The sequence below is a fragment of the Fukomys damarensis genome, unplaced genomic scaffold (genome assembly GCF_012274545.1).
Source record: "Fukomys damarensis isolate Sample0158 unplaced genomic scaffold, DMR_v1.0_HiC HiC_scaffold_2, whole genome shotgun sequence".
Lineage (NCBI taxonomy): Eukaryota > Metazoa > Chordata > Mammalia > Rodentia > Bathyergidae > Fukomys > Fukomys damarensis.
Genome location: NW_022900914.1, coordinates 61,629,453 through 61,652,984, shown reverse-complemented (window position 1 = coordinate 61,652,984; position 23,532 = coordinate 61,629,453). Strand labels below are relative to the sequence as shown.

Below are 23,532 nucleotides of genomic sequence, written 5' to 3'. Positions count from 1 at the left end.
GCACAAACTGTATCGCTATAAACATGGGTGTGCATATATCCCTATAGTATGATTATTTTAATTCTTTTGGAAAGATATGCAGCAGAGGGATAGCTGGGTCAAAGGGAACCTCTAATCCTGTTTTTTTGAGGTATCTCCATATTGATTTCCACACTGGTTGCATGAGTCTACACTCCCACTAACAATGGAGAAGAGTTCCTTTGTCCTCACTGCCTGCCAGCATTTGTTATTGGCTAATTTTATTTTATTTTTTCTGGTTTGTTTTTTTCAATTGAGTTTATTGGTACATTTCAGGGATACAGTACAGTTACATTCATTGTTGGGATCTTGTACCTGTACATGACAGGTCATGGTTCTCATTTTTTCCCCTTGTCCCTACCCTCCCTTCACCCCTCCTCTCCTCCCCATCTACAAGGAGTTTATTTCCATCTTTTCATTATCTCACATTTTTTTCTTTTCCCTTATTATCTTTCCCTTACCCATCCCACCTTCCCTACACCTTTAGCCCCTTTCTTCCCATTTCACAATGTCACAGTGTTTTTTGAGGCAAGGTCTTACTTTGTAGTTGAGACTGACCTGGAACTCATTATGTAGCCCAGTGTGGTCTCAAACTCACAGCAATCTTCCTGCTTCAGCCTCCCAAGTGCTGGGATTACAGGCATGTGCCACCATGCCCACCAATTTTAACTTTTAGAAATAACACAAAATTTCAATTTAGAAATTCATTCTTTCCTGTGAAAAAGACATGAAGACTGTTGGCCTCCTTTGCAGGGAAACTGAGGACACTTTTTTTCTCTGTTTATCCTGTTTCCTATCTCTGCAATAGGAGAGATTTGGTCAGAGTCTAAGTCCACGGGGCGTGATGTGACTTTCCATTCAGGATTAAGAATCAACCAAATGTCTCCTTTTGATCACCTTTCCTGCAATCAGGGTTTTAAGCCATCAAGTGGGCAGTTGGCCTAACCTGCAGAGGATGTTTATAGTGTGAGCTCTTCACATAGTGCAGACAGTACTGATTTAAAGACTAAATCTTTGATGAAGCTTTTATCACTCCACAGTAGGAAGAAATTTTCCTACATATTTACCCTGGGTGTCAGGATGTCTGAAATTGTGTTAGCAACAGGAGCAGAGAAGAAGAACGACAACACTTTGTCATAGTTTGGAAAGTCTGTGACTTTCCAAGATTTGTGTGGATTTGTTGGGCTATTTCCATAGTGAAACACACTCAGTGAAAACACATTTAAAAGGTTCAACAGTTTCCACATGAAGATGTGATGTCAATTCCACTCTGTAATTCTTTACTCTAGGAAAGACGGCTCTTCTCCCTCATGACTGACTTGGTCCTGGGACAGAACTCGTGCTTTCTACAGCTGAGCCTCACTAGATGGGAAGTAGTTTTGGAAGTGGAGCATCTCCCAAGATCCTGGACATTGTCCTTGGAAATCTCTGGCCTTCTGTTTTGAAATTAATGCATATTAAAAGTACAGAATAATGAGATTTCTTTCTGCATTTGATATATATGTATGTAATTCTGATTATTTTCATTCTAATTAATCACTTCTCTTTTCCCTCCCCTGATTCCTTTTCTCATTTCCAAAACTCTGCCTTTGAGCAACTGTTATCACTCACTTTTTGTTGATTTAGGTTGCTCAAGTCAGAAGAAACATAAAATACTATCTTGTTGAATCTGACTTAGTTCCCTAGAGGTAACGTTCTCCATTTCCATAAATTTTCTGAAAATGACAGAATGACATTTTACTCTGTGGCTGACTAATATTGCATTGTACACATAACACATTTTCTTCTTGAAAAATCAGTTGTTGGACGCTAAGGCTCTTTACACATTTTGGTGGTTAATAAATCAATTGTCAACTTGAGTGGGAACACACACCTGATTGGAGCCTGTATGGTTCTAAAACAGTTTGTAAGAGAACAGGAGGGAAGGATTTCAGCTGATCTTCCTTATTTGCAACTGATTTTTCTTGCAGTCAGCAAGGATGGTGAGTGTGCTTTTTGGCGGAGCAATGGTCTTGGTCTTTGCCTTGAGCTTTGTCTTCCGACTTTCAGTGAAGATTCTTCAGGGTCCAGCTCTCAGTTTTTCGCCTGCAAATGCAGACTCTTTAGGCTCCAGCATCAATCCTTCCCCCTCTAGTGCAGACCCCTCCATCTTCCTTTGTAGATATTTCTGCCTTCTTATGTGGACATCCACAGAGCATTTCTGTGGGCTCCAGGCCTTCAGCTGGATTCTCTGGATCTCTATAGTGCCTGGAGAGAACTCTTGCATTCTTCTACTTTTGACTCTGTCAGAAAATATGGTAAGCTAATCATGTAAATTTCTGTGTCCTGCATTAAATCTGATTCAGAGCATGTGTGGTGTTTTGAGGGGCCTTGACCCATCCCTGCACACTCTTTTAACCACTGAGTAATACTCATTGTGTCAAGCCAGAAGACAAGGCATAGGCTGGCCACCACTTTTCTAGCCTCAGCTCACTCAGGCGGGAAACTTTGCAGCCCTCAAGAAAAGCTCTCAGAGACAAGCTTGATGCAAACAGAGAAAGGCCATCAATTTCCAGATCTCAACTGAAGAAACATCTACACCACTATCAGGTTGAAGTCGTGCATACAGGTCTATATTTGTCTCTAGACTCCTTGAACTAATGAATCTTCTGACCAATGCCTGGCAACTGACTGACTATAGCCATATCTCTACTTAAGTCTGTGCTCTCTCTGCATTTAACTGAACCAAATATAGCAGCTGCATTAATTCACCAACACAGGCCTTGGTGGTGCTCCACATCCCCGTTACACTCACTGCCTGGATATATGAGTCATCACACACACACACACACACACACACACACACACACACACATGCGCAATGGGTGTGCATGTTGCTGGTGACTCCTGCAGTAAGTCTCTTGTCTCCATGTGTCCATTGTGCAATGCAGGCCTTAGGAAAAATACACTAAGAAACAGAACTAAGAGGCAGAATGTGGGGTTCCACAATGACTAAGACACTGGACAGTCCCAGTCACTAACTTTTATTGGTAAACAATTAGGGTAAAGTTAACATGCAGTTTCTATGGAAATTAATGTAAGCAAGGCTCATAAAGAAAAAACAAAGTATTCTAAAATGAGAAACAGAATAGACAGACTATGTGGTTGTAATTAGGACATTGTCCTTCGATGTGAAAGTTTCAGTTGTGGAAACAGAATTTGGGTGTGAGTTATTCTGACCTTACTTAGCAGGTAGGTTTAGGCCAGGCTAACTTCAGTAATCAAGCTGATTGTGAGGTTAACTCTTTATAGCCTCCCTGGGACATAATCACTATTATGGTCCTCTGCACATGTACCACTATAGTATGCTGGCTCTAAAGTCTTTTGGGAATATAACAAGAAATGATCTAGGTGGATAAAATAATATGTATGATTTTTAGATTTTGACACTGATTTCTTCAGTGGTTGTACTATATATTCTTCTCAAGAGCATACTATTGTGTCTACTCACACACAATTTTAAATAGCATTCATTATTTTTTGTGTTTGTAATGATAGCCATTCTGAGTCATGTGAAATGTGATTTCAGTGTATTTTAAATGCCTTTTCCTTAAGTAAGAACTTATTAATTTTTCCTTAGCATCAACACCCCTATGGGGATCTCTTCCTCAGTGCTCACCATCACTCCCCTAAAGGTCTTCCTTAGAAACAGGTTGCTCTGGTCACCTCTTCTCATCATCTGCACTTTTCTCTCTGGTCACCTCTTCTCATCATCTGTCCTTTTCTCTTATGGGGAGCCAAGCACCAGTAAGTGAAATTCTGTGTTTATTTCCTGGAGATCAGTTGGGAAGGTTTTTCTCTTACAAAACACCTGACATGGTTATTGTCTCTGAGATGGAGGCAGTTGGTCTCTGAGGAAATGTAGGAGTTTTTGTTGCAGTCTGTAGCACTGTGTGAATGGATAGCTGTTAATTTCCTGACAGTAATTGGTTGCAGCATCTTCAGCCTCCACACTGCTGATTGTGAGAGAGTAAGAGGTCCCTGATCCACTTCCACTGAAGCGAGTTGGGACTCCTGAGGCTAGGTTTGATGTCCTATAGATCAGGAGCTTTGGAGAGGCTCCCGGCTTTTGTTGGTACCAGTGCCACCTGTCAGTGCTTACACTAGAACTGGCCGTGCAGGTGATGGCAATCCTGTCCCCTGTGGAAGCAGCCAGGGATGTTGGAGACTGGATGAGCACAATGTGTCCATTGGACAATGGTCAAATGGGTGAGATGAAAAGAGATAGAAGTTAGTACCAATAGAGACACAGGACATCTTAATGCCACACAGTATACAGAGCTTCACTCCCATCTTACCTGTCACACTGACCAGCAGCAAACTCAAAATCTGAGCCTGAAAACCCATTGTGTTTTCTGAGCTCTGCCCCAGGCTGAGCTGACCTCTTCTCTTAAGATAACTCCCTAAAAAGAGCTCTGACATTTTGTGGTTTCTGAGGAACTGACATGCAAATCATCAGAAGTAGGTTGGGGGCATTTTGGCTTACATATCATGTGGTCCATTCATATCTTTGTAGAAGTTCAGTTGGCATAAGAGAAGGAATTTCTCTGCATGTTTTCTGTGTGGGTTCACACAGGTTATCTACAGGATTATACACTGAAATTTTTAATCTTTATATGTTATTTGTTCATGTTTGCCACACATATTGATCACATTTATCATGAAGAATTTATGCCTGTAAATAATCTATCTTAGCCTTTCTTCCCTATTTCCCACCCCTCCCTTATATTCTTTTCCCCTCCCCAATTACAACTGCTCCATTTCTACTGTTTTCTTTCAGTCTCTCTCTCTACAAGGACCCCTTTTCTGTACTTCCCCTTCCCCTCACTGCCTTTCCTAGTTTCCCTTCTACTTCAACCTAGTTCTTACAACTTGCCAATGCCTATCCTCCACTTTGCTACTTATTTGCACTTGGGATTTCTCACGCAAGATAAACAATGTGATATTTAAACTAGTGTTGCCTGTCTGATTCATTTAATTGAAGATTATGGTTGCAAGATGCATCCGTTTACCTAAAAGTAGCTCGTGTATCTTTCTTTACAGCAGAGTAGTTCTCCACTGTTCATAAACGCCGCATGTTTCTCTCTCCATTTATCTAGTGATGGGCATGTGGGATGATCAAAGGTTTAGGATTTATAAAGTGTGCTTCTATGATCATGAGTATGCATGTACCATTGTGGCATTTGAGGAAGATACCTAGAAATGTAAAAGCTGGGTCAAATGGAACCTCTATTTGTAGTTTTGTGAGGAATCTGGTTATTGGAGAAATGCAAATTAAAACAACACTGAGATTACATCTCACTCCAGAAAAAACAAATATCATCAAGAAATCAAGCAATAACAAATGCTGGAGAGGCTGTGGTGAACAAGGAAACTTTCCCCACTGCTGGCAGTGTGTAAATTGGTACAACCACTATGGTATTCAGTTTTCCCTGGATGTTTCTTCACAATTTCCTGTGAATGCATAATTGTTTAATAATAGCAAAGAAAATTTTCATACAGTTTGTTACTCAATAACTCTGATCAAAAGAAGTGATATTTTGATCTCAAGTATTTGGAAAACATTTAAAGCTTAGTGGCACCCTCTGCTGGTAGGAATGCAGGCAGCACACTAATTCTTTGGCGGGATCCAACAGGGCATGATGTATTTCTCAATGTAATTTGTGATAGTTAATGGTATAAAATTTAAAATATAGATACTGTTGACAGAACCTGCCAATAGGAGAATAACCTATAGACATAATATACTTTTGGAAATACTTGACTATCTATTAAAAATAGAGATATAAATAAGAGTATCTTCATATTTGAAAAATTTTCAGCTATTGGAGTTTTAATTAATGCCATTGACTTATTAAATTGTACAACATTAAATTTAAAAAGCAGGATTTGCAAACACTGGTATTTATATGATCCTCTGTGTTGCTGTGTGTGTGTGTGTGTGTGCATGTGTGTGCAGCTGGGGAATGAACCCAAGGCCGTGTTCATGCTCATCAAGTGTTGTGACACTGAGTCACACCCCTGCCTGCATGATTTAATGTTTGAGAACCTATGATCAGCACCACAGAACTATAGCATATACAACACAGTGCAATTTATTTTAAAATATTTAGTGTGATATACATCTCTTCATGTGACTGCAAATACTGTGGGTTATAATCATTATGTTAAGAAATCAAGTAGTTACAGAGTTATAGTACAGACACAAATGAGAAGTGGTGGGTTTGTGTGTTTCAAAACAGTAAATCCTTAGCTTTCTTCTGAAGATGAGGCATCATCTCTTCATGTGACTGCAAATACTGTGGGTTATAATCATTATGTTAAGAAATCAAGTAGTTACAGAGTTATAGTACAGACACAAATGAGAAGTGGTGGGTTTGTGTGTTTCAAAACAGTAAATCCTTAGCTTTCTTCTGAAGATGAGGCAGAATTATCGAAAAAGACTAAAAAGTGTTAGGATGCTGTTTAAACTGATACTGGTATTCAAAATTCTGGAATTGAATGAAAAACAATTAAAATAACTAAAGTTGCTTAAAGACGGGATCAAATTGGCTAAACTGAAATCCTACCAGTGAACAAGTAAACTGATAATAAAAATGGTTAAATATTGTACACAAGCAATCTTCCTTTTGGTAGCCATGCTATGTTGGTTTGAAACAGTCTACATCGAAATTAGATCGGAGACACTAATTGTGGCTTCTTCACACCCTAAAACACTATGGAGAACTAAAAATGAATTACGGATGAGGGACACACAGCATTTGAGACTGGCTCGCAATCAGGGTGTTGAGCCACATGGGACAGAAATCAAAGAATACACAGTGAGAGTTTCTATTAGGACAAAGTTCATTAGAGTAAATCAATGCAGCAGGTTCACAGCACATCATAATCCCAGGCTGCTCCTGGCGAGCATGGCCCAGCCATCTTTCATCCCCGGAATTGTGTGCCCTCTCAGGGTCAGTGTGCACTGGCTCCTCTCTCCACTGACAGCTGACTTTGTGATTGCTTTATTTTTTAGTCTGTTTCACCTCTGGGATTTTTATCTTTTCTGATTCCTGGAGCTCTTATTCTCCTTCTTCCTGAGTAGCTATTCCTTAGTTGCCTTAATTCTAGGTAATGGTAAGGCTATATCTGCTGCCTTCACCTGCTCTGACATGTTGGGCTGTATACAACACTTGAAAAAAGTCTATAATAACCAAGATAAGTATATGTCCCTGTGTATTTTAAATAGCAAAGCTAACTAGGTTTTTAAAGTTTAGTAAAAAGGAAGAAAAGGGCTAAAAGTGTAGGGAAAGTGGGAAGTGTAGGGGAAAGGCAACAAGTTAAAAGAAAAAATATGAGAAAATGAAAAAAATGGAAATAAAGTATTTGTAAACAGGGAGAGGAGGAGAGGGTGAAGGGAGGGCAGGGACAAAGGGAAAAAAGGAGAACCAAGACCTGCCATATAAAGGTACAAGGTCCCAATAGTGAATGTAACTGTACTGCATACCTAAAATGTACCAATAAATTCAATTAAAAATCAATAAATTTTAGTACAAATGTAGCGCTCCTTGTACTCACAACCTCCATATCAGTTTTAAATTTGAAATATGCTATTCATGTGATGGTCTAAAATTGCTCTTAACTTTAGAAATAAACAATTGGTAGGATCTTTAGGACACCATTTGTGTTGTAGAAGAATGTAGCTTCCTTCACGTCAGTCTGCAATGACAAGGAAAATGAATGAACTAAAAGTTGAGGGCTGAAGATTCTCTGCTATGAGTATGAGACCAGGGACCAGTGGAACAGGTTAGGAGGTGCAGAAACAAGTCCAGACACACTCAGCCACCTCATCTTCCACAGAGGATCCAAAGACCCTCCTGGATCAAAGATAGTCTCTTTATTTTTATTTTTATGAAAGCCCTTTAAATAAATGGTTCTGGAAAAACTGGGTTTCAACTTGCAAAAGATTAAAACTAGACATATCTCTCACCATGCACTAAACTCAAATTGAAATGGATTAAAAATTGAAAACAGAAACACTAAAATGGCTGGAAGAGTAGTGAGGGAGAACTCTTGAAGACATAGGTGTAGTAAATTATTTCATGGACAAAACCTCAGTTGCCCATAAACTAGTTCAAACAGTCAACAAGTGGAATGTCTTCTTATGAAAAAGATTCTGCACAGAAAGAGAAAGAACCAATGGTGTGAAAAGACAAACCACAATGTGGGAAAAACTTTTCATCACCTCTTCCTCAAAGGTCAACTATTTAGAGTATATTAAGAACTTAAAAACAAATCAGACCTCCCAAATTTAAAGACCTAATTGAAAAATGAGCATCTGAAGTGAACAGACATTTCTCAGACAAAGAAGCACAAACAGCAAATAAACACAAGAAAAAATGTTCAACTTTACTGATCATTCCAGAGATGCAAATGAAAGCAACACTGAGATTCCATCTCACACCAGAAAAAATGGCTGCTCTCATGAAATCTAACAATGACAAATCCTGGCAGGGATGCGGGGAAAGAGGAACCCTGCTCCACTCTTGGTGGGAGTGTTGACTGGTGCAAACATTGTGGAAATCAGTATGGAGATACCTCAGAGAACTAGGATGAGAGGCGCCATTTGACCGTGCTGTCCCCCTGCTGTGTATCTTCCCCAGAGAACTAAAAGAATCATAGCACAGCAATATATGTGAACCCATGTTCATAGCAGCACAATTTGTAATACCTAAAACTTGGAGGCAGCCCAATAGCTCACCAACAGGAGACTGGATAAAGAAAATGTGTGTGTGTGTGTGTGTGTGTGTGTGTGTGTGTTTTAATAAAATGGAGTATTACTCAGGCATAAAGAATGAGAAATGAGAGACTTTTATAGCTAAAGGGATGTACATTGAGGCAATACTGTTAAGTGAAATAAATAGGATGCTGATATGTAAATACTGGATAGTTTCTCTAGTGTGAGAAACTGAAAGTGTAAATAAGGACTAGAAGGTATAAGAGATAATGTGAAATAGGAAGAAAAGGTGCAAAGGGGACAGGGAAATGGGAAGGTACAGGAAAGTAAAGAAAGGAATGGAGTTAACCTGAGAAAGGAAAAAATGGAAAGAAAGTCATTGTGGGTAGGAAGGGGTGGAGGGGATGAAGGGAGGACAGGGGAATAGGGAAAAATAAAGAAAAGATGGATTATGTAAAGGTCTAAATTTCCAATGATGTATGTCATTACATGGTACACATTGAATGCACCTATGAAATTAATTTAACAAAAAAGAGTCCAAGGAATAACTTCTCACATGTAGGAGGATTGGTGGATTCTACGGTGATTTTTGTACCAAGCAGATGGACACTGAGGTAAGGTCATTCATTGGTATGGTCACTGAACTTTTATCTCAGTTCCATCTTCATGTCTTCATAGTACAGCTTGTGATGGTATCTATAGAATCATTTAAAGGTCATTGACTCAGAGATGCTAACATCAATCCAATCACACGTAGGCCACCTTTTTTCCCTGTGTGCTTTTTGAAATAAAACTACTACTTTCTCTTTCTCACAGTGATCGAAAGCTGGAAATGCATACGATTTCATATAAAAATAGTGTTTGTATAAATTGAAGAAAATGAATATTACAGCATATATGCTCTGCCATTAACATCCATGAAACCACTCCCCATGCTTTGAACACTTGCTTCTTTCTGCAGCATTTTTATAAGTTCTTCCCATGAAGTCTTCATTTCTGTTTTGGGGGCTGCCTCAGTGTCCTGAGTGATGTCATAAGGTTTATTCCTCATGGTCATTTTGGGTTTGCAGAAGAGGCAGAAGCCACAAGGTACCAGATCTTATGAATTGGTGAATCAGGGCACATGGTAATGTTTTCCTGAACTTGCTGTCTGATTAGATGGCAATGGGCAGCAAATTCACTGAATTTTTGGTCCTATGTAGTAAATGCACAAAAGGTTACTTCTAGAACAACGGCAGAACGTGGCAAAAATAATGTGAATGTGAATACTGTCAGGGAGATTCCTGGAGATATATGTTTCCTTATTTTCTTCATTTAGAGACATTTTGATTTCCAATTAACCCTTGTATTTTTATTTGAGTTGATATCATTTTAAATTTTTGAGGTGGAAACAATTTCTATATCCTCATGGCATGGAAGGCACCGTGTGTTCCCTCACTTGGCAGCTATGACAAACCAAGAGGATAGGATTCCTTGGAATAGGTCACAACTTCACTTGTGATATACATGAATAACACTTGGAGGGATTTTTTTTTCTAACCTCAACTCCTGAAACACAAGAGCAGGTGTTCAATTTGAGAACAAACCTTCTCCCAGCTGATTCTCATTTTTCCCCCTTAAGCACTGGTCTGGCCTCTGCTAAGCAACCTTTTTTTTTTTTCAGCTTAAATTGAGTTTATTGGTACATTTTAGGGATACAGTACAGTTACATTCATTGCTGGGATCTTGTACCTGTACATGACAGGTCTTGGTTCTCATTTTTTACCCTTGTCCCTGCCCTCCCTTCACCCCCTCCTCCCTTCCCCATCTACAAACACTTTATTTTCATCTTTTCATTATCTCACATTTTTTTCTTTTCGCTTTTTACACTTCCCCTACCCATCCCACCTTCCCTACACCTTTAGCTCCTTTCTTCCCATTTCTAAATGTCAGTAATCTTATTAGGATCTTATGTATTATTGCAGAATATTCACACCAGGGCCTGCTAAGCAACTTTGAAGGCAGCTTCAAGGTCCTATGAAGAGTGGTTTGCAGGTCAGCTCTCAGAGATGGGGGCCAAGGCTCCCCTGCTGTGGATGCTGCTGCTTTTGGTTCCACTTGAGAGGTGTAGGCAGGTGTTGGGTATGCTTAACACTCACCAGTGTTACCAATGCAGTGGATCTGTATTGGGATGGTGTTGGTGACAGTTGGCAGTGGTTGTATGTCTGGGAAATGTCCCAGCAGGCACACTCTTGGGGTGGTTTTTGGAAAGAATGGAGCAGCACCTGGACTAATGCATAGGTCATGCTTGACAGATTGGGGCTCATTTAACTGGAGGGAGAAACAGAGGTTTGAGAGTGGTTAACAGGTTTAACACCCCTGCTCAGCCTTGCATGATGATTACCTTTGAGAAATATGAACAGACGGAGGAAAAGTAGAGGGAATGTGGTAGAGGGAACCCCAAGCAAATGATAATGTGAATCTTTTTAGTCCTTTAGTATAGCAGTGAGCTGTAGCTTTGAATAATTTTGGGTCTCTGAGGGAAACACCCACTGAAGGAACACCTCATCATTCCTATGCATGTGTTTTAGATTGGTTCATACTAAACAGAGAGTAACAATGGCCTAATCCCATAGAAAATTATTTTCCATAAATCTAAGGTGGTCCTGAGAAGGGCCCTGTTTCTTTAAAAAAATAATTTTGTAGCCACAGAAATGTCTTAAGTAGAGCATGAAATATTTTCCTGGCTCTCACAGAAAGGTTTGCTGGGAAGGTCAAGTCTAAAGTTGCTGTAATTAATTATGAATTGTTTTTAAACAAGAGTATTCTACACGAGTCCTATTATATCCATGAAATTATCTACCTATGTAAGCCTAGTTCCATTTTGAATGCTGACAATTTCCCACATGCTCTCTGTAATGAAGTTTCTCTCAGAAGTAACACCTTTTGAGTAAGCAAATTCTGGGCTGTCCTGCTACGACCTGGGCCACCTGGGGACCTGGGCCAGTGCTGATTTACTGAGATAAGACAGCTCGGCAGCTAGGCTTCATCCTGTCCAGCTGCTGCTGATTTGCATGTCCCCAGAGCACAGATTTTAATAAGCTGCTCACAGCCTGGACAGGAGTTGGTCCCAGTCAGGACACAGCATGGACATGAGGGCCCTCACTCAGCTCCTGGGGCTCCTGCTGCTCTGGCTCCCAGGTAAAGTAGGACAGCGCTGTGTTACACATTCCAGTGTGGTCAGCGCTGACTCTTCAGGGAAACTTTCTCACCTGATTAATCTGAAAGTGTTCTGTTTTGATGTTTCCCATGTCAGGTTCCAGATGTGACATCCAGGTGACCCAGTCTCCATCCTCGCATTCTGCATCCCTAGGAGACACTGTCAGCATCAGGTGCAAGGCCAGTCAGAGCATAGATAGTTATTTAGCCTGGTATCAACAGAAACCAGGGAAAGCTCCTAAACAACTGATCTATTATGCAAGCATTTTGCATTCCGGGGTCCCACCTAGGTTCAGAGGCAGTGGATCTGGGACAGATTACACTCTGACCATCAGCAGTGTGGAGGCTGAAGATGTTGGAACTTATTACTGTCTGCAGTATGATAATAGACCTCCCACAGTGACACAAGCTATGACAAAAACCACCCAGAGAAGCAGAAGTGTGAGCCTTGGCTGCCCCAGGTGCTCCTTATGATACCTTCAGCTGCTGAGTATGTTTCTGAGTTGTGGCCATTCTTTGAAGGATGCTGGGTAGCATAACTTTTTGTTCATGCTCTGTCCCAGTTCCACAAAAATGATATTACCATGCTGATTGATTAAATGTCTTAGATGAATAAAACTGAAGCACTTGGGCTTCCTCAAGAGTGGGGTTTCTTGTTACAAAAGTCAAGTTACAGGGGAATTTCCATGTACACTTTTGTTGAATAGAGTGAACTGGTGTCATTACGGGTGTGGCCATCATAAAATTTTATTCTACAAAGAGGAAACTCTCTGGACTTCCCCCAGAAGATTGAATGCATGAGTTGCTGAATGTACTGATCGCCCAACACTGTGGTCCTCAGACTTCTCTTGGAAGCCCAGGTTCGGGCGCTACTGCACACAGCTGCTGGAACACTTAATCAGGAGATTCTCCAGCCACCATCTCTCTCCATGGATCTACTGTGGCTGCTGGTGACTACTGAATCTTCCTTTGCTGATTTCTGCAATCATGAGAGGTCTTCTCATTTAGGAGTACTGGATCATGAGTGCTCAGTTCATAAGTACAGTTATGAAAAAATGCTTCTGTTGCTTCTGTTTGTAGACAAAGTGTTTGGCACAGTTTTGCTTCCTTTTGCAAATTCCCCATCAGTTGCCAAACAGACAGTGGCCACTTTCCCCACACAAACACACAAAAAATTTTTACTCTAAATAATTAAATTAAATTCATAAGTCAAAGCATCACCATTTCCAGGAAAACATTTTAGGAAAAGGGATTCTGAGAAACAAGCCTCCCAACTGATGGTCACCTTGTAATGAAACAGTGACCCAATATGGCCACTGTTGCTCAAATGCTCAGATTTCTCCAGATATGGGTTGCAGTCCAATATAGGGCATGTGCTTTCAAGTGTTATTAGCAAGTCTTGTGTCACATCTAAAAAATTCATGAAAATGTTTTGCAAACAAAAAATGAGAAGTTACAGAATTTATTGAACACTACTTTTGGAAGAAACAAATGGATACACTTACTCAAGATTCCTAATTACAGCAGACATCTTCCTTTTCCTTAAATCAAATTCCTGCTTTTTAAAATCACTGCAGAATCTAGAAGTATCATTTGTACTGCAGGTTAATTAGCAAGATTGCAGGGTGTATGTTAACCCCAGTAATTAGGGCCTGCCTGAAAACAGGCTCTGTTCACAGTTAGTAAGCTGTTTCAGGGACATTCACTTGATCTATGGAAAACATACTTTTAGACAGTAAAGAAGTTCTCCTGTGTTCAAAACTAACATAGGTACAAAAATTCAATTTTCAAAATGAATATTTCAAAAAATTTCAGCATGCCTCATTATCTTCATGAAGAAAGAAAAAACCAAAATGATTGTAATTTTCATAATTTGGATAATTGAATCCCAACCTTCAGTCCTTCTCATGTACACCATCTACGGTGTGTGAAAAATGTTAAAATGGGAGGCATAGGCAGGTGCAATTTGGGAAAGGATACAGGATCCCGAGTTCAGAGAGTGAAATCTCATGACTCTTCTCTGTGGAGACAGCTCCTTCCCAGAAGATGAAGGGCTAGCTTTGGCTGTGTCCTTTATTCTGTCATGGTGTCTCAGTAACATTTTGTCATTGTGATATGGTATCAGAAACCCATGACTTAAAGGAGGAGATTTGTTTTAGGCTCATGTTTTAGGAGTTTCAGCCCATAGTTGGCTGATTCCAAGGCAGAAATGGCATGGTGGATGTGGCTCAGTAGAGGACAGCTGCACAAATTGTTGTGCTCAGGGAGGAGAGAGAGTTCTAGGTGATGGACCGCATGACCCCCTCTTCGTATCTAGCCTGACCTCCTAACAGGAGAATCAGCTGCATTCCTAACAGCACCACCATGAACCATGCACTTCCAAACACATAAGACTCTGGAGACAATTTTCAATGGTGATATAACAAAGTCTGTGAGGAAGTGGGCTGATTTGAGATCATGGTTGGGGAAGAAAGAGAGGGAGCAACATGTGTAGTGTATGTATACACAAAAATAGTACTTTAATGGCTGAGTTGGTACAGTGATGATTATCACACTCTCAAGTATTGTTTGTTGGGGCCTGTGAATGTGGGAAACATGTCTTTGCAGGTGTTATAAATAAGAGTGTTAATGTCAGGTCAAAGAATGTCCTGTGTATACAAGTTGGCTCCTAATGCAATTTCAGAAGAGAAAGACACAGAGAGTTTTAACACACAGTTGGACTGCAAGGTCTTTCCTAAATTATCAACTGCCTCAATTCATCCCTAGGTGCATGATGAGTACAGCTCACATTTTGAAGTATGTGAATGCTTGTTGGTTTGATTGGGATATCACTTGAGGAATGGCCAGAGTTTTTATTATTCTGTGGATCAGTGTAAACCAAGAACCCTGCATGATGCACCGCTTCCACATAAACCACGCACAGCAATAAAAGCACACAAATGATCTCTTCCTGAGGTAAAGGTTGGCTGTGCAGGGGTGATAGGAAGAGTAGAGTCCACATTATCACCCCGATCTCCTCTCAATCCTGAATAATAATAAATATGTTTGTTTGAAACAGTTGACATGAAAAGAAGATTGGAGACAGTAATTGTGGCACCTTCTCACCCTACAACACTGTGGAGAAGTAAAGAATACAAAGTGAGAGTTTCTATTGGGACAAAGTTCATTTAGAGTAAATCCACACAGCAGGCTCACAGCACATCAAAATCCCAGTCTGCTCCTGGCAAGCAGGGCCCAGACATCTTTCATCCCTGGAACTGTGTGCCCTCCCCAGGGTCAGTGTTCACTGGCTCCTCTCTCCACTGACAGCTGACTTTGTGATTCCTTTATTTTTTTGGTCTATGTCATCTGTGGGATTTTTATCTTTTCTGCTTCCTGGAGCTCGCATTCTCCCTCTTCTTCCTGAGTAGCTATTCTTTAGTTGCCTTAATTCTAGATTATGGTAAGGTTGTATCTGCTGCCTTCACCTGCTCTGCCACATTGGGCTGTACACAACACTTGAAAAAAGTCTATAATAACCATATAAGTATTTTTCCATGAGTATTTTAAGTAGCAAACCTCCATATGTTTTAAAAGTTTAGCAAAAATGTAGAGCTCCTTGAAGTCTCAACCTCCAAAACAGTTTTAAAATTGGAACATGCCATTCATGTGATGGTCTAGAATCACTCTAACTTTAGTATAAAACAATTGGTACAATCATTAGGACACCACTTCTGTTGTAGAAGAATATAGTTTCCTTCATCTTAGTCTCCAATGAAAAGACAATAAATGAACTAAAAGTTGAGGGCTGAATGTTCTTTGGTATGAGTACGAGTCCAGGGACCCAAGGACCAGTGGAACAGATTAGGAGGTGCAAAAAAAGTCCAGACACACTCAGCCACCTCATCTTCGACAAAGGATCCAAAGACCCTCCTGGAGGAAACATAACCTTTTTATTTTTAATTAATTAATTAATTAATTTTTATTAAAACCTTTTTAAAAAATGGTGCTGGAAAAACTGGGTTTCAACTTGCCAAAGATTAAAACTAGACCTATATCTCTCACCATGCACTAAACTCAAATTGAAATGGATTAAAAATTTAAATATAAAATCAGAAACACTAAACCGGCTAGAAGAGCATTGAGGTAGAACTCTTGAAGACATCAGTATATGAAATAATTCTATAAATAAAACCTCAACAAGTGGGATGTCTTCTTATGGAACGGCTTCTGCACAGAAAGAGAAAGAACCAATGGTGTGAAAAGACAACCCACAATGTGGGAAAACTTTTTATCAGCTCTCCTCAGACAAAGGTCTACTAACTAGAGTATATAAAGAAGTTAAACAAAATCAGATCTCTCAAATTTAAAGACCTAATAAAAAAATGGGCATCTGAAATGAACAGACATTTCTCAGACAAAGAAGTACAAACAGCAAATAAACACAAGAAAAATTGTTCAACATTACTGATCATTCCACGGATGCAAATGAAAACAACACTGAGATTCCACCTCACCCCAGAAAAAATGGCTGCTCTCATGAAATCTAACAATGACAAATGCTGGCGGGGATGGCGGGAAAGAGGAACCCTGCTCCACTCTTGGTGGGAGTGTTGACTGGTGCAACCACTGTGGAAATCAGTATGGAGATTCCTCAGAGAACTAGGATTAGAGGCGCCACTTGACCCTAAGGTCCCCCTGCTATGTATCTTCCCCAAAGAACTAAGAGAATGATACCACAGCGATATAAGCGCACCCATGTTCATAGCAGCACAATTTGTAATAAGTAAAACTTTGGAAGCAGCTCAATTGCTCATTAGCAGGAGACTGGATAAGGAAAATGTGTTTTTTTTTTTAATATAATGGAGTACTACTAAGCCATTAAGAATGAAAAAGTACAGACTTTTATGGCTAAATGGATGTACATTGAGGCAATACTGTTAAGGGAAATAAATAGATGCTTATATGTAAATACTGGATAGTTTCTCTAGTGTGAGAAACTGAAAGTGTAAATAAGGACTAAAAAGTATAATAGATGATGTGAAATTGGAAGAAAAGGTGCAAAGGGGACTGGGAAATGGGAAGGTACAGGAAAGTAAAGAAGGAAATGGAATTAACCTGAGAAAGGAAAAAATGGAAACAAAGTCATTGTGGATAGGAAGCAGTAGAGGGGATGAAGGGAGGACAGGGGAATAGGGAAAAATAAGGACCAAGATGGATTATGTAAAGGTCTAAATTTCCAATGATGTATGTCATTACATGGTACATGTTGAATGCAGCTATGAAATTAATTTAACAAAAAAGAGTCCAAGGAATAACTTCTCACATGTAGGAGGATCGGTGGATTCTACGTTGATTTTTGTACCAAGCAGATGGACACTGAGGTAAGGTCATTCATTGGTATGGTCACTGAACTTTTATCTCAGTTCCATCTTCATGTCTTCATAGTACAGCTTGTGATGGTGTCTATAGAATCATTTAAAGGTCATTTCCTCAGAGAGGCAAACATCAGTCCAATCAGATGTAGGCCACCATTTTTCTTTGCCTTCTTTTTAAAATAAAACTACTACTTTCTCTTTCTCACCGTGATCACAAGCTGAAATGGATATGATCTGATATAAAAAATAGTGTTAGAATAAATTGAAGAAAATGAATATTACAGCATATATGCTCTGCCATTAACATCCCTGAAACCACTCCCCATGCTTCAAACACTTGCCTCTTTATGCAGCGTTTTTATAAGTTCTTCCCATGAAATCTTTGTTTCTGTTTTTGGGGCTGCCTCAGTGTCCTGAGTGATGTCATAAGGTTTACTCCTCATGGTCATTTTGGGCTTGCCGAAGAGGCAGAAGCCACAAAGTAGCAGATCTTATGAAATGGTGAATCAGGGCACATCATAATGGTTTCTTGAACTTGCTTTCTGATTAGATGGAAATGTGCAGCAAATTCACCGAATTTTTGGTCCTATGTCATAAATGCACAAAAGGTTACTTCTAGAACAATGGCAGAATGTGGCAAAAATAATGTGAATGTGAATACTGTCAGGGAGATTCCTGGAGATATATGTTTCCTTATTTTCTTCATTTAGAGACATTTTGATTTCCAATTAACCCTTGTATTTTTATTTGAGTTGATATCATTTTAAATTTTTGAGGTGGAAACAATTTCTATATCCTCATGGCATGGAAGGCACCGTGTGTTCCCTCACTTGGCAGCTATGACAAACCAAGAGGATAGGATTCCTTGGAATAGGTCACAGCTTCACTTGTGATATACATGAATAACACTTGGAGGGATTTTTTTTCTAACCTTAACTCCTGAAAGAAGAGAGCAGGTGTTCAATTTGAGAACAAGGCTTCTCCCAGCTGATTCACATTTTTCCACCTTCACCACTGGTCTGGCCTCTGCTAAGCATCTTTAAAGGCAGCTTCAAGGTCCTATGAAGACTGGTTTGCGTGTCAGCTCTCAGAGATGGGGGCCAAGGCTCCCCTGCTGTGGATGCTGCTGCTTTTGGTTCCAGGTGAGGGTGTAGGCAGGTATTGGGTATGCTTAACACTCACCAGTGTTACCAATGGAGTGGATCTGTATTGGGATGGTGTTGGTGACAGTTGGCAGTGGTTGCACCTCTGGGAAATGTCCCAGCAGGCACACTCTTGGGGTGGTTTGTGGAAAGACTGGAGCAGCACGTGGACTAAAGCACAAGTCATGCTTGACAGATTGGGGCTCATTTAACTGGAGGGGGAAAGAGAGGTTTTGGAGTGGTTACCAGTTTTGACAGCACTGCTCAGCCTTGCATGATGATTACCTTTGAGAAATATTAATAGATGGAGGAAAAGTAGTGGGAACATGGTAGAGGGAGCCCCAAGGAAATGATAATGTGAATCCTTTTAGTCCTGAAGAAAAGCACTGAGCTGTAGCTTTGAATAATGTTGTGTCTCTGAGGGAAACACCCACTGAAGGAACAATTCATCATTCCTATGCATGTGTTATAGATTGGTTCATACTAAACAGAGAGTAAGAATGGCCTAAGCCCATCAAAAATTATTTTGCATACATCTAAATTGGTCCTGAGGAGCACTCTATTTATTTAAAAAATAATTTTGTAGCCATAGAAATATTTTCAATAGGGCATGAAATATTTTCTTGGCTCTAACAGAAACACTTTCTAGTAAGTTGAAGCCTAAGTTGCCATACTTGTTTTGTATTATTTCTAAACAAGGTATTCTGCATAGTCTTGTTATATCTATGAAATTATTTACCTTGCTAATCCTATATTTATTTTGTGTGATGACAGTTTTCTCCACATGCTCTCTGTAATGAAGTTTCCCTCAGAAGTAACACATTTTAAGTAAGTAAATTCTGGGCTCTCCTGCTCTGACCTGGGCCACCTGGGGACTTGCGCCAGTACTGAGTTACTGAGATGAGACAGCTCTGCAGCTGGGCCTCACCCTGACCAGCTCCTGCTGATTTGCATGTCCCCAGAGCACAGACTTTAATAGGCTGCTCACAGGCTGTGGAGGAGTCAGCCCCAAGCAGGACACAGCATGGACATGAGGGCCCCCGCTCAGCTCCTGGGGCTCCTGCTGCTCTGGCTCCCAGGTAAAGTAGGACAGTGCTGTGTTGCACATTGGTGGTCTATGCTGACTCTTCAGGGAAACCTTCTGACCTGACTAATCTGACAGATTTCTGTTTTTATGTTTCCCATGTCAGGTTCCCAATGTGACATCCAGGTGACCCAGTCTCCATCGTTTCATTCTGCATCCATAGGAGACACTGTCAGCATCAGGTGCAATGCCAGTCAGAGCATAGGTAGTGATTTAGCCTGGTATCAACAGAAACCAGGGAAAGCTCCCAAACTCCTGATCTATTATGCAAGCAGTTTGGCATCTGGGATCCCACAGAGGTTCAGTGGCAGTGGATCTGGGACAGATTTCACTCTCACCATCAGCAGTGTGGAGGCTGAAGATGTTGGAACTTATTACTGTCAGCAGTATGATAGTACACCTCCCACAGTGATACAAGCCATGACATAAACCAACCTGGGAAGCAGAAGTGTGAGCCTGGGCTGCCCCAGCTGCTCCTTCTGATGCCTTCAGCTGCAGAGAGCATTTCTGAGATGAAGCCATTCTTTGAAGGAATACCATAACTCTCTTTCTAATTGCTCAGACCACATTGCACACACATGACAATGTTCTGACATATTAATGGGCTTTTCGTACAGCAAAAGTCAAGTTAGAATGGAATTTCTAAGTACAATGTGTTTTAATAGAGGGAACTGGTGCCTACACACTTGTCTTTAACTGGCTAAGTGTGTCTTGCCATCGTAAAATTTTGTTCTATAAACAGGAAATTCTGTGGTCTTTCCTCAGAGGACGGAATGCATCTGTTAATGAAAGTACAGACCCCTAAACCCCTGGTTCTCAGACTTGGAAGCCCAGATTTGGACTCTCGTCCTCACATCAGCCTGAAACCCTTCATCCGGGTGATTCTGCAGCCACCACCTCCTTCCAAGAACCTGCTTTTGGCTGATGGTGGGAACTGACATCATCATTTTGTGATTTCTCACATCCTGAGGGGATTCCCAGTTGAGCAGTTCTGGATCACAGCGGCCCTCTTAGGAATTATAGTAACACCTCTGTTCCCAAACTGTTCTGTTTATAAAGGTTTCATTTTGCACACAACCATTTTTGACATCTGTTCCTTCCCTATCCAAACTCTCCACTGGGTGACAAATAAGACCATGGCCATTTTCCCTATAATAACACAAAAGCAGCCATCATCCCCAAAATAGTAAAAGAAATTAAGTTCATAAAATGAGGCACCATGATTTACAGGAAACCATTTAACAAAAAGGATTCTGAGAAACAACTCTCCCCAACTTCTGGTGAATTTGTAAGGAAACAGTGACCCAGTACTTTCACTACCACTCAAACTTTCATATTGCTCCTAGATACAGGATGGAGCACAATATGGGGGATGTGCTTTCAATTCTATCAGCAAGTCTGGTGGCTCAGCTAAAAACATAAAGTGGGAAGTTACAGAAATGCACAACACTACTCTTTTAATGATCAAATGGATAAACTTAGTCTAAATTTATGATGACAGAAGACATTTTCCTTTTTGTAAATAGGCCAATGACTGCTTTTCAGAATAAGTCCAGAATTCAGCAGTGTCATTTATACTGCAGCTTAAATTACCAGACTGCATTCTGGTTGACTCATACAGATCAGGACCTGCATTAAAACAGGCTCTGTATGTGGTTAGAATGCTCTGTTTAAAGGGGCATTACTTTATCTGTGGTAAACATAACATTATTCAGGAATTTCACCTTAATTCTGAACTGGTAGTAGTGGAAATTTGATTTTTAAAAAAAGATATTTGAAACAGTTGAAAGCACCTCATTAACTAAGAAAGATAAAATCAAAACTATATCATTTCCATATTTTGGATATTTGAATTCACACACTCAGTACTTCTTATGTACACTGTAATGAATGTAACTGTACTGTATACCTAGAGTGTACCAATAAACTCAATAAAAAGGAAAAAAAAAAGAACAGGCTCTGTACATGGTCTAAACAAAAAATTCCAATGTGTGGCTGCTCAGTGAGGCCCAATATCTCCCATGTATCACTTCACACAGGCATTTCAGCAGAGGTCTCTAACCTTGTTTGGACACAGTGGTAAAACTGTATAGCAGACAGTCCTTAAATTAATGTTTATGTTCTTATCGCACTGTATATCATAAGTTAATGATTTCCTTACTAAATGAAAGCTTCATAGGTAGATTTTTTGTATTGTGCTTTTTCTCAATTCAGCAGCCACTTTTCCAGAATTCTGCTGCTCTGGTTCGAAGTAAGGAGGAACAACAGTAGGAATTAGGCCCAATAGGCTGGTGCTGTGTGGCACTTGCTGGCAGTCCTTGTACATCATGAATACTTACCTGAATATTTGTTTTCATGTTTTCTATACCCGTTGCAGGATCTGATTTTGGATGACCTACTCTCCATCCTTCTTTCTACTCTCTAGGAGAGAGTAACCATCTTTTATAGTGGGAGTCATATACTTAGTACTTATGTACACTAGAACCAGTGTTATCACTGGGGAAATATAATATCATTGAGCATCACCAATGAATTGCTTGATAAATTATTCAATAGGAATAACTTAAGGACTTTACACCAAGATTTTGGAACCTGCTTAATGTATCCTTTATAAGTGTCCAACTTATTTGAAATCGTGAAAAAAATGTACTAACACAAATATTGTAGCTACAATATACCATCACTCTCTCTCTCTTGCACACACACACACACACACACACACACACACAACCACACACACGTACTCGAAATATCTAGAACCAGTGGAAACCAGGGCAGGGCCTTAAAATTCCATGTGCTGTCAGAAGTCCCTGTAAAGTTCCATGGATCTGGAGGAGATGATTTGTCATTCCAGCTACACGAAGCCTCAGGATGACACCAAAATCTTTCAGTTACTTTCTTAGCCAGCTCATTTGACAGGCACATGCAGCAGATGGGATGTCAAGAGAAGCAGCCGGGAACCTGCCTCACACTTCTGCTTTTTGCTTTCCTGGGTGGCTTATGTTATTACTGCTTCTCCCTCAGCTTCCCAGATGCCATGGCTTGAGCTCCTTTCTTTCTGCCATGCGCCTTTGCCCTCATGTTTCTGCCATGGAACCAGAAATCTGGGATAAAACTGGTTTCAAAAGTCCACTATCATGGTCTGAATTTTAGTTGTCTGTGATTTCTTCCAAGTGATGACAAGGTGACTAAGACATTTTTTTAAATTGAATTTATTGGTACAATCTAGGTATACAATACAGTTACATTCATCATTGGGATTCTGTAACTTTACATAATAGGTCTTGATTCTTATTTTTCCCCTTGTTCCTGCCTTCCCTTCACCCCCTCTTCCCCTCGCCATTTACAAATAATTTATTTCCATTTTTTCAGTTTCTCATATTATTTTCCTCTCCCTTATTACCTTACCCCTACCCTTCCCACTTTCCCTATACCTTTAGCCCTTTACTTCCTATTTCGCATTATTAATTATCTCATTTGGATCCTGTGTACTATTATAGTTTTTCACACCAAAGAAACTGTTCGGTATTTCAGTTAAAGAAATCTCTGTATGAACATTAAACATAGGGAATCCTAAAATAAAACTAAAAAGGAAAGTAAAAGAGTAAAGACAACGATGTAACATTAAAATAATCCTTAATTCTGGGGATGAAAATGGTCCCTGAACATTTTTAAATTGCTTCTTGCTCTTATAGTCTTATCTTTTTCTTTTTTTCATTATTTAGAGAATACTTTATTAGTTTCTGTAATCAAACCCACATAGATATGACCTTACACATTCAATACAGTGTGTTACCCCTGCACACATGGAAAAAAAATAAAAATAAAAATAAATTAACATCTCTAGACCAATATGGCTGTCCATTTCTGTACAATGCCAACACAACACAGTAAATTGGGATGACGTTTTCCAAAGTTGGCAGCACTGTTAGTGTTTCCCAAAATTCAATTTATATATATATGCATATATATTCA

The 23,532-nt window shown here is 39.9% G+C and overlaps 2 gene segments (V, D, J or C); both read left to right on the top strand.

Moving 5' to 3' along the window:
- Positions 1 to 11,890: 11,890 nt before the first annotated feature.
- On the top strand, positions 11,891 to 12,448 carry LOC104850052. The segment is given in 2 exon segments: positions 11,891 to 11,956; positions 12,072 to 12,448. Coding segments are annotated over 2 exon segments (432 nt in total).
- A 7,040-nt stretch (positions 12,449 to 19,488) lies between these two features.
- The window catches only part of LOC104850051, a 100,200-nt gene continuing 96,156 nt past the window's right edge, over positions 19,489 to 23,532 (top strand). The window contains 2 exon segments of the V gene segment in view: positions 19,489 to 19,552; positions 19,664 to 19,958. Coding sequence covers positions 19,498 to 19,552; positions 19,664 to 19,958 — 350 coding nt within the window.